General features: G+C 42.8%; 1 protein-coding gene across 4 annotated transcripts in view; it reads left to right on the top strand.

Moving 5' to 3' along the window:
* The window catches only part of agap3 (ArfGAP with GTPase domain, ankyrin repeat and PH domain 3), a 243,664-nt gene that overhangs the window by 161,710 nt on the left and 69,695 nt on the right, over positions 1-12,259 (top strand). For 2 of the 4 annotated variants that reach the window (XM_035429802.1, XM_035429800.1), the window contains exons 8-9: positions 317-472; positions 6,170-6,253. In XM_035429802.1, the coding sequence (XP_035285693.1) occupies positions 317-472; positions 6,170-6,253 (240 nt within the window). Of the gene's footprint in view, positions 1-313; positions 473-6,169; positions 6,254-12,259 lie in introns of all 4 variants that reach the window. The other 2 variants (XM_035429801.1, XM_035429799.1) reach the window with 1 other exon arrangement.

Genomic DNA, 12,259 nt, shown 5'->3' with positions numbered 1-12,259 from the left:
TGCTACAGCAGGCTAGTGTCCAATCAGAATCAGCCTCACTTCGATCAGATCAGTGGAGCCTCAGTTCAGCCCATAAGAGAGAGAGAGAGGGAATCTTCCTGTTTCCACTGATCTAAGATCAGCGGAGCCTGAGCTCAGCCGGTCACAGCACGAGCTCCCTCTCTGGTCACTGATCTGAGCTCAGCAGGGCCTGAGGGAACGCAGAGAGAGGTCGGAGTTTGGCGTCTTGTGTCTGACAGCTTTTGTCCCCTCTGTCCTGTTTCTCTCTCTCTCTATCTCTCTCTGTCTCTCCTTTTCTCTTCACCCCCCCCAGCAGGCGGCTAACGGCGGGGGCGCATTCAGCGACTATTCGTCCTCCGTCCCCTCCACCCCCAGCATCAGCCAGCGGGAGATGCGCATCGAAACCATCGCTGCTTCCAACACGCCCACGCCCATTCGCAAGCAGTCCAAACGCCGCTCCAACATCTTCACAGTAAGTATGCGGCAGCTGATGCAGGGCAGCACCCACTCACATTACTGAAGGCGGCATCCGCGCGCAGAGCCTCCCTTTCTCCACCAGAGGGAGCCAGAGCTCAACCTAACCAAGGCCTTCTTCTCCCGCCTCGGAAAGGAAGTAACCCTTTGGCTTCTCTTTTGGCCAAACCCAACCTAATCCACAAGCGAGAGAGAGAAAAAAAACCTGGTTCCGAGAATATACTGTGGCGAGGGCCTGGGTTATTTTGAAACCCATAATAAGCGCTTAATTTTTTTCCCTTAACCATTAATTTTTTTCTAAACAAAGGACTAAACAAAAATGCAATGACAAATAAATTTTTTTAAAAACAAGAATCCCTTGTATTGTAGTCTGTCGGTGACACTTCCCCCGTACCTGTAAGTTATATGTTCATCTCTCATTAGCCCTCCCTTGCCCCAATGTCTGAACCTTGGCCTCCCTTCCCTCTTGTTTTTAGCAGATCTCTACTTTGCTTCACAGTGGCTCCCCACTAGGGAAGAGACGGGGTGGGACTACCCCCCAGCAATTCCCCACTCGCCACCACTCCCGTCATACCCAATCAGAACCAAGACCCAGCCACAGCTCTTTTTGAAGCAGCAGCTGACAGTGCATGCCCCTCCCCCTGCTCCTTCTCCCCTCCCCCTTTCCCACTAAAGCCCCACCCCCACCCCCCCAGCTTGTCCCAGAGTTATCAGGGGCTTATTGGCGGCTTCGAGCGCCTGGGGCGGGTTGGCGGCTCTGTGCTAGTTCCCCTGTTTTTCCCTCCCCCCGATAGGTAGTGACTAACCCCGCCCACCAGAGAAACGAGCCGCTGCCCCTGCGCGTGGTGGAGATGCCGAAGCACGCCACGTATCCCGTGTGGGTGCCGGAGTGGCAGGCCGAGCGGGAGTTTCAGCTAATGACCTTCTGAGGAGCAGCGGGGGGGCGGGGCTGGGGGCGGGGTGGGCGGGGTAAGGGAGGAGAAGGCGGAGCTGGGCGGAGAGTCCTTTCCTTTCCCTATCCCATGAGGAAAAAACCGGGCGAACTATTGCTCGAAGGCACAGGAGGTGCGCTGCTTTAAAAAAAAAAAAAAAGAAAAGAGAGAGAAAGAGAAAAAGAAAGTTTGTCTCCAAGCACTCGTCGCAGGACTTTTCCCGTCTTTCTTTTACCAATGGCAGACTTTTCCTTTCGCTCATCAACCGCTTTTCCCTTTCGGAGAACTGCTTGAACTGATGAAGTGTACATACATGAACGACAAGAAGCTCACAAGTCAACAGACGATGTTGATAGTAGTACTCAAAATCTGTTGTGGCCCCAACCTCTCCTACTTGTTGTGTTTGTAAGACCTTCGCTATACTGGAGGAGTTTGTAGTCGCCAGATCTGCGCTGTTCTCCCACATGTTGTTATTCTTTAACCATACTTTATTTTTTGTGAGTTTGGTTGAGACGCTGTATTCTTTATGTAGAAATTTCTTTTTCACCTCGGGGAAATTTCCATTTTTTTAGTTGAGAGTTTCTCTCAGTTTGTGTTTAGGAGTGGCCTTATAGTGTTAATTAGCTATGTGACAGATAGCGTATCCGTCCAGCAGAGTTAGACACAACACTCGGAATGAAAGCCAACTTCTGTTTCATCTCAGCCTCCGTGTTCCCAGTGCGGGCGGCTGCTTCGCCTGTGTTCGTCGCGCACCGAACCGTCCGCGTGGCCGAACCGTCCGCGTGGCCTGTGACAGAAGCTCCCGAGGGGTGAAGCGTTTTTAACGTTCTGGTATTCGGTCGCCAGAACCACGTGTTCACCTCGCGGTCGGTGGCTTTGGAGAGCCAGACCAGTACTGATACAAAGCGGTTTTCAGCGCTGTGCTTGTTCACCATTGCAGATACTGGAACAGAATAACGGAATCCTTCAGTTACCGATGGTCAAAATTTTAGTCATAGATTAAGACTGGGGATGCCGTGGGTTGCTTGAAAGATCTGTTAAAATGGTGGCCTTGTTAATAAAATGAAAACATCTTTTTTTTTTTTCAAATAGTAATGATCCAAAACATTCTGTAGCACACAAGATGAGTGATTTCAGGATTGTTTTGCTATAATTTGTTCGCTGAGCTCTCTGTCTCAAAATTAAAGGTCCCAGCCTTTTTATCAGAAGAGGACATTTCTGTGAAAATAAACCTAATCTGAAGATTGGCATTTATGAAGCAAACAATTTCTGCTTCTCACAGATTAAAAAGTGGTCTATATCCCTTGCAGAAGAACAAGGAATGTCATGGCAGTGCTGACTAGTCCAAATCCAGAATGCCCCTCCCTGCCACCAGTTTTCAGCTCACATCAGGAGCTCGCGTCACACTCGCCACAAATGCTTTCAGTTAGCTCTGAAGTCAATCAAAATGTAAAAAGAATAGTTCTTGGCTGGGTCAGATATGTGTTGCCTGCATTTTGGACTGTAATATTTTAAACTGCGCAAATTAAATGAATTAGAAACCATAGCAGCACAGAAAAAAGCTTCTGCTCAGATGCTACCCAAGCTTAGTTGCGCGCAATAAATTGATATTAATATATAAAATCTTTCTGTATATATTAGTTTGATAGGGCCCGTTGCTTTAAAAAGCCATAAATTGGCACCATTGAGATTCTTCCATTCCCTAAAAATGACACTTCATTAAAATTTGAAACGATTGAGCCTTACGGTGTCAAACCTAACTTGTGAAGCAGTGTGTTTTTCACAGTGATCAGGGTGCCTGTTTCTTTGGATTCAGAAGAAGTAGAAGTCCAATAAAAGCTCTATTCAGGAAGGGTACGCTGCGTCTGCAGGCAGGCACTGGTTAGTCACCCTGTGTCCTCTCCTCCTCCGTCCTTCACCAGCACCATGAGCATCAAAACGCGTCTCTGCCACTGGCTGTCGTTACAAGAAACTGTCAATAGATGTCAGTAGTGTGCAAAAATCGGTTCTTTCCAAGAGCTTCCATTGTACGTTTTTGTTAACCACCTCAGTGCAGTGAGCTGGTTTTAAGTTCAGTGAGAGAGATTATTGGATGGTATTTTTTTTGTTTCATTTTATGTCTCCAGAGCTATACTTTTTCTTCTATGTATAAAAGCACAGTTTTGGGAGGCAGGGTAGGCGTTTCCCACCATTTTCTTTCCTGTCCACCCAACCAATCCCATCTCTCCTTTCATCTGCAGTGACCCTCATGTATAAGTGTCCTTGGTGGCGTCTCCATCCTATTTCGTTCCTTTTTTATGATCTTTATTTAGTGTCCAGTCAGGAAGTAAAAGCATAAATGGTTTAACGTTTGCCAACTGTTTTTCAATATTTACAGATTTGCGCTTCTGTTTCCAACCTTGCTTCAACAAAAAGGGCTTTCCAACTCCTTCCGAATTAGAAGAGCACGGTGGTGAACAAAAAAGCAAAAAGCGAAAAAAAAAAAAAAACACCGAACCCGTACCTCGCCCCTCGGAGTGAAAGCCTCCCTCCGCTCTGGGCTGTTCCCAGCTCAGGGGAGGCGGAGAGTCGGGTGGGGCGTGGGGAGGCGCGTAGCTCGGTCCGTGCCTCGTGCTGTCCCGGGCGATACGCGGTATTGCTCCAGGAGTCGCGCGCTGGCTGAAAGAATAATATCCCTGAGGGACAAAAATGCGAGAGAGAGAGAGAGCCGCCAGTGTTCAATAGAGAATACAGTCAAATTGGAATCGGCCGGTTCACGCTCAAGGTAACCCTTAAAAATGCTGTACACCATGCACTGGAGTCCGGCACAGTGTATGAACTCCGCACTGCTGGAAATGCTACTGCCCGCTGCCAACACCCCCAACCTTCTCTCACATCACACCCCCTACCCCCCCACACCCCCAACCCCCAACCCCCCACACCCCGAATCTCCCAAACCCATACCCCCTCCCACCACCCTCACGCTCTCTTTCAAATAACCTCTCCTTTGGACCTTTTCTGACCCCTAAATGGACAACCACTTTACATGCCATCACTTATTTTTGTCATAAACATGGACTCATAGACTTAAAGGTTCAAAGTTGCTGTTATAAATTTGTTTAATTTGTTTCTTTCTTCCTTTTCCCCTTTTTGTTAATTATTATTATTTTTATTTTTTTATTTGTGTTTATGTTTCCAGCTCAAATCTTGAAAGGTTGTGGAATGCTGAGAAGCAGAAGAGTTTATATTTGATATCGGTCAAGAGGAACGTTATGAAGGCCTTCATAACACATAGGCTTAGGGGAGAGCTATCAAGGGTAGTACTGTGCGTGCTGAATGAAGTCTTATAAATGGTTATGGATTGCACTGACTTGTATGAATGTAGTTTATATTTGTTATTTTATGATTTTCTATTTATTTTATTTATTTTAATTTGGTATGAAGAGTCAAAAACTGTTACAAAAGCACTTTTACTGATTGCCAATTCATAGACTGCTGTACATCATGTATTGTATTTTATTTACAATGGTATTCTATAGAAAATATATTATATACCGTAAATATATATATGAAAATATAAATATATATAAATAAATATAATTATATCACCTTTCTTGTCCATCCTATATTTTGTGGGGAACTGCAATGTTTGACCTGTTGAATATTTGGAAGTGATCCTGTGATTTGATTTGTATGGTGTCTGTATAAAAAACAACAAAAAGAAAAAAATGAATAAACTGTTGAAAATGATATCCTAGAGTGGGTTTACTTTAAATCGCCTCTACCTCTCTCCATTTGCGACTGGGCATTTCACACCATGTGACGAGTGAGACCATCTCTGTCGCTTACGTCACGTGTGAGTGTTGTACGTATATGAGAACCAAAGACCGGTCAGTTCATGTGGTCGCTGTTTATTTACTTTTTTTGTTTGTTTGTTTGTTTTATTTTTTATAATTGACAATTGTATAAATTCAATTGGTTTGTTTTATTGTGTGTACCAGTGTATTGCTACCAGAAATTGAAGGGATTTTCTTGTGGCCTTTAACCATTTAACCTTTTACTGGAATTTCAGGTGTTTGCGACGGACACTTGGGCAGCATCGCGAATGTTCTTATTCCCAAATGTAGCATTTCTGTCCTATTCTTTTGGTCACAGTTGCTCTTGTTTTGATAACCAACTGTTTTGCTATTGTTTTGCCTTCTTTGTCCCTCTTCTTAGGTACCCTTCGTGCCGGCATGATGTTTGGAAGATTGTCCCTCTGCCATTTTTACTCTTTACCCTAACTGTTAACCTCTTACTTCCCTCTGCACTTTCGAAAGGACTTGTCGGTGTATCTGTACAAAAAGGGCACGCTAAGCTGCGTTAGCTTGGTTGTGCCACTGATGCGGACTGCCCCACTCTTGTCAGGAGTGGGGGTGAAGGTGGCAATTGGTTCAGGCCTGAGTCATGACTCTTTGGGGTAGTTTTGTCCTAATGTGTGTCGGGATGGTGTTCCGTGTCTGTTTCTCGTAAATTGTTTTTTTTGTTTTTGGTTTGACTTTTTTTATGCTGCACGTCAGTGTACTGTTGTTTGTTTTTGCTGTTTTGCTTGTTGATTTTTAAGCTTTTTCAAGTTTTTAATTTGCAAAGTTTAATTTAATCCCTCTCCCGCCCCCCACAACACCCACTTCTAACAATGCCCTCACCCAATTCAAAGCACATACACACACACTCCCCCTAGCTCACCCCTGTTTGCCTATAATCGTTTGTTCCAGTGACTGATTGGCTCTCTTGTTTTCTTGCAGTCTCGGAAAGCCAGTGAGCAAGCAAAGAGCAGTGACTGTAAAACAGACAGCATAGGCAGTGGGAGGGCCATACCAATCAAACAGGTGAGTCACTTTCTGACTGTTTATTTTTCTTAAATGGCATTCATTTTGCACAGACAGGTAGGTAAAGGTCCCATTGTTGTTGACCAGGAACATGTTGAGTCGAGTTGAATGGAGTGGACTCATAGTATAATTAAAATAGAATTAATTGTGCTTGTTATAATTAAGTCACTATTAAAATGTTACAGCCATTAACAGCCATTTTATCTTAGAGTTCTAGTTTTTGCTGAATTGTAGCACAGTTGTATATATATATATATATATATATATAACTGGAAGAAAAAACACCTGATAATTCTTCAAATTGTAGTTACAGTTTTGTACCAGCAGAGGGAAACATTGTGTTTCCCCATCCAGGAAAAGAATATAGGTTTCTACTTGCCTTTTCATGACTGTTTTCTGTAAAGAATGATGACATAACAGATGAACATATATGATAATTGAACTTTTCACTGCTTGTTTAACTGAATAAATATAGCTGAAATGGTGTGGGATTGTGTTGCTGTCACGTAATACCAAGACATCATAGCAAAAGCGAAGTTCAGTTTTTTCTACATTTCAACAGACCTGTCACGAATGGGGTAGTCACACAGGACCCCGCACCTGTGAGGCAGGGATTTTTATTTTTTATTTTTTGCCTTTCAGGGTAGTTACTTAATACTGTAATTTTGAGCACTTGTGTGCTTTTCCAACTGGTGCTTTTACTTGGTTCAATTGTGGGTGCTAAAACTGTGTTTCTTCATTGTGGGTTATGACTGTTTTATATATCCTCGGTCCTAATAAACATAGTTGTAAGCTAGTCTAAATCTTAGTATTTATATAGTATTCTATTAATTAATCTATTATCTATCGGCATTGGGTAGGCTGCGTAGCAGGAACAGTGGAGGGCGCATGATGAGCACATTTCTTACAGTGTTTCGCACCTGGGAGAAACAGACGTGTGTGCATATCGCCCGAGTATGTAGTGCCTCATGATGAAGGCCCCTCGCTGTCTACTTCACACAGGGCCTTCCATATTTCCCAGATAGCCCTTCATATCAGCTATACAGTTTTATTTACCTCTGCAGAAAAATAGTTAGAATTTAAGTTTATTGAATTATTACATTTATTTTGTTAAAGTATTACATTTCGATAATTACTGCAAAATGTCAACAGAGATTTTCAAGTTGAGTCAGTCTGAGTTTTAGCCACTAGATGGCGATGTAGCATAAATATATGAGCAATGGAGAGGAAGCTGTTGGTTTTTGCCAGTAAGTCCTGGATAACAAAACAAAGTGATGGGTATAATAATTATTAAGAAAGAACTTCCCTTAGGTTTCATTTTTATTCAATTAATTTTTAAAAGAGAAGTTATTGTCCTGTATCATCTTAATGTGCTAAACAGGAGCGCTTCCTGGCACCAGAAATAAATTTTAAAAACTTGTGTATTTTGACTCATATCCATAAAAACGAGTCAATGTGAAGCAATTGAGAACTATATATTTTGATTCCATTTATTCGAGTTGTTTCTATGTCTGCCTGGAGTGACATCCAGACATCAGAACACACTGTTTTGAGCGTATTGCTAAAGTGCGCATCGGCTCAGGGATCGTTATCGTGATGGTCTGGTAAATTCATGGTTGTCTCCCTGTCCATGCCATAAGAATATATTCTGTTGCGTCTGAATACAGTCCCCTGGAATGATCACCCTCAATTCAAGCCAGGTGACAGAAGTTCTCTATTCCTAAAAAATGCGAAATAGGAGATGGAGATAGTCTTTAAAACATAATTATTTAAAATGTGGTTATAAGGTGCCATTTAAACATTTCTCACCGTTAAGAGTTATAATGCAGCATACCCCAGGAAACATGAACACCAAAAACTGCATACTTAATGCACAGCAGCTTGATTAGTTACCAAGCTTATATTCTTAAAACAAATTAATACATGGAATCCAAGTCATTCCCTGACTAAAAATGAATAGCAACTGTGCACGCCAGTGTGGACAGTTATTTTAAATACATCTATGTATTGTGATGTGTGTGGTATGAAAAGGGGCATTGATGTGTCCAAAAACAGACTGGGCCACTCTGCTATCACACTAAGGAATCAGCTTGGCTTCAGGCAATTTGTTTGCTATTTTGGAGACACTGGAGAAGGATTGTTAGTGATATCGGAGGTCAGAGGGATTCTCCAGAATCTTCTTGGAGTCCTAGGCAGGTTTGAGCAGCACTGAAATAAAAACCTTGTTTTCCTTTTATTTTTTTTTTCTTGATTTCTTGTATCCCTTGTGAAAGAGGTGAATCTAAATTATTTCCCCCGTGCGATTACGCGCATTACTGAAAAAGACTACTGTTAGCTATTCCGTGTCAAATATACTTTGGCCTTTATTATACGTGTCAGTTTAAATTGTTAAAAAGAGTCTGTGGTTTTAGGTGGCGAGTCAAGTTCTGTCATTCACAGAAATGCAAATGCAGCTCTGATGAAAGCAGGCTTGGTCAACACCAGTGTGTTTGCAAGCGCCGGTGTTAAAAAAAGAGAGCACATATACATACAGAGCTCCCTCATTAGACCATCACTCGCAGTGTTTGCCTAATCCGGTCAGACCCCTGCCTCTGCCTTCTGAACTCCAGGAAGCTTAAGAGGTCACGTCCAGTGCAGTGTAACGGAGATCCCCATCTCGCCTTTTCAATGCGGGGGTCCGATCTGTTTAACCGCAGTCTAACCGGCGGGATTAAACACGCGTGCCGCCCGGCCGGTAATCTCCGCCGGTGCGAGGGAGAATTCCTCGATTAGCGGCCAGCTTTAAACCAACGCGGGCTGGCAGGAGGGGTGACGCGGAGGTCGTCCCCCTGAAGTCTTTATCGTTGCGATCCCGAGTCCTAAACAAACCCGAGTCCCCTCCATTGTTCCTCCTGAGATTATGCGCCGCGGTTCAAAGGCCGCTTCCCCGTATCATTTCGGCTGGAGGTGGCGGGAGGCGGTACAGTAGGAGCTAAGGGAGAGATAAGGAGTCTGGGGGGGGGGGGCTGCTACAATCCAATTAGGGAAGGGGGGGGGGGCGGGGGTGCTGCGTGGTGAAAGGGCCTGATTGCTCCAAACCTGCCCAGTCACAGGCACAATCACCAATATCAAAGGGCTGGTGTGAGCATAATTACACCCCACTGGGCAAATTACACCCCTCTGTCCCCCCTTCTGTAAAAATGGTAAGCAAGGAAAACAATGCACTCACTTCTGAAGAGCAGTTGACACTAAGCCTTTGGGTTTCTGCTCTCCGTAACCCCGCCCCCCCCCAAAAAAAACCCGACAGTTCTGTCAAAGAACAAAGGCCTGTCATTCAGCGAGGAGGGGAGGCAGGAGCCGGGCCTCCCCAGCAGGCCTGCCGTGCGATGGGAAGATGTTTCTGGAATGGGGGAAATACGGAGCCTGTCACCCTCTGCGGAGACTGTCTGTGTGAACGCTCTGTACTCTGTGTCTGACTGCAGGGAGTGGAACATGGCCTTTACGTCCCCGCGCTGCCATTTCCACACACCGGCCCTCGGTTTGAGAATCCACACATCTGAAAATCCGGGGACCTTGTTCGCTTCTGTGAAGCAAAGAGGGTGTGAGGAAAATGCATGTTATTTAGAGGGGTGGGGGGGGGGGGCACTCACCCACACCCCATGGTGAGGGGGAGGGGAACTGAGTGAATTGATTAACCTCAGTCTTTAATTTGATCTGTCAAAAAAATTTGACTTCTTTTTATTTATTCTTCATGGCACACATATGCTATTTCTCACATACTGTGGCTTAAGAGGATAAATCATTTAGAAAAATTAGCAGCTTGTAAAATTCTCGGATTGCAGCTGTGGTTGGGTACGAAAAACAGCGTAAACAGGGTGGCCGAGTTTGGGTACCTCTGAACTAAAGGGAATTTCTGGCCGTCTTTTCAGGATCAACAAAACACATTGATCAGCTCTTATTAGTGTCTGCAGTGTTTGTATTGATTTTTTAAATAGCGGCAACATAAACAACAGTACGTATCCACTGATTTTATAGATCTGCGATACAGTCCATAGGGATGCAGCATGTGAGGATGTTCTTTGATGTAAAACAAGCACAGGCCACTGGCTGACTGTCACCATGTGACCTGAGCGCACTAATTGATTTTCCACTGATATTTCTGAGACCTGTGTGTAGACAGAAGCGGCAGAATTCAGCCCATGTTGGGCCAATTGGCAGCCTGTTTAACTCTTTAATGTGTGAGATTGCAAACATGTGATTAGAATGTTACCTCCTGTTACAATCCTACCATTTTAATTCTGGTATTACAATCACTACTGGTAATTGAAAGCAATGGAGTTCTAGAACACTGACTTAGAATACATTTTTTTTAAAAACATTCCAAGGAATTCCAAAAAACCTACTCTTCAAAGGGTTAAAGTGACTTCCCCACTGTTTATGGCTTGACCATTGAATTTGGTCCAGTTTGCCAGTTCCCTTTGTTACTTTGATGTAAAGCCCATTGCAGTATCTTTCTCAAATCTTTATCAAACCACAGATATGCCCTTCCACCTTGTAGAATAGAGATTAAGTTTGGGGGGGGGGGGGTGTCTTATCGCACAGTGTGGAGTACTCCACTGCAACTCCCCCGACCCCACCCCCTCCATTTTTATTTCTAGGTGTGGTGTTGTCTCCACACCCACTCTTAACTGCCCTGATGGAATCAAATAGATCAGAACACCTCAAAGGCCCTAAGGTTCTTTAGAACTGTTTCAAGTCTTTCTTCAAGACTTTCTTCAAGTCTTTCAGTACATTCATTACCTCATAGTTATCATAAAAGTATTTATCTACCATAACAGGAGCTTGGAATTCATAAACTACAGTTTTATGGGGAAATGGATCCATTCATTCATCTAAATCATTACATGGCAATTATTTGGTAGTCATTCTTGTCATGAGTGATGTACAGTAGTGGAGAACATCAGTATTACTCTTCAGAAATACAAAAATGTTGTGTCAATTTCCTATTATTTTTTTGTGTTTCAAAAATATAATGCAAGTGTAGCTTTTACTCACCAGCTAGTAATGACTCTCTGTAATGACCCGGTAATGACAGTCGAAGCACTGTCTATGGGAAAGTTGGTCATAATATCAAATATCTGTTATGGGATTTCTTAATTGCTTCTCAGCTACTTAATTTACGAGAAAAAATTAATTCTCTGCCTCATTTTGGAGCATGGAATGGTACTAAAATGAGAACCTTCCAAAACAAAATTCTAAGCATGTTGTTTAAAATTCAAATTGCCTCTTATCCAAAACTGGCTCTTAGGAGCCATTGATTTACTTCAGTCATTTTCTGCTGAATAAAATAATTATGGAAGTTGCTCTTGAATTCAATAAAACTTTCTTAAAGTTATTTGATTAATTGCGGATTGATTAAATGCAATTTGCAATGGCATCGAGATCAGAAACTCTTCTCTTCAGCCACTTAGGGTGAAATTAGGGTGGGTGGAGATTTCAGGGCTGTGCAATCTTAGTTAAATTCCTCAATTTTCCAGCTCTTAACTGAATTTTTAAAATGTAATGAATTGTGAATTAATTTACTAAATTGGTAGTCATGCAGCTTCAGATATATGATACATTTTTCAGTTTCAAATACGCTACTGCTGAAGTTGCCTTTATTTTATTCTTTTTTATACTCTTTGGACAACCATTTCACATGATATGAGAATACATTGGTACAAAGTGGAATTATATTGCGTTGGTATGATGCCTGTTGCTAACGCTATCCTCCATGTTCAGTATCCCAATAATAACAACCGTGATCCAATAAACGATGTATTACAAATCTATAAAACTGTAAATATGTCAACTTGTAAATGTGATGCATGGTTAATGTTGCCATTACATTAGTATTTACTAATTATTGCCATATAACTTATTTTTGTTCACCTTTTACTAATTAGTATGCAAAATTGATGGCAGATCTTGACTGAAGATCTTTTAGAAATTTATCTGGAGTTTTAAAAATGCCTGCTTTTAACTTTT

The sequence above is a fragment of the Anguilla anguilla genome, chromosome 8, assembly GCF_013347855.1.
Source record: "Anguilla anguilla isolate fAngAng1 chromosome 8, fAngAng1.pri, whole genome shotgun sequence".
NCBI lineage: Eukaryota > Metazoa > Chordata > Actinopteri > Anguilliformes > Anguillidae > Anguilla > Anguilla anguilla.
This window is presented reverse-complemented; position numbering and strand designations above follow the sequence as displayed.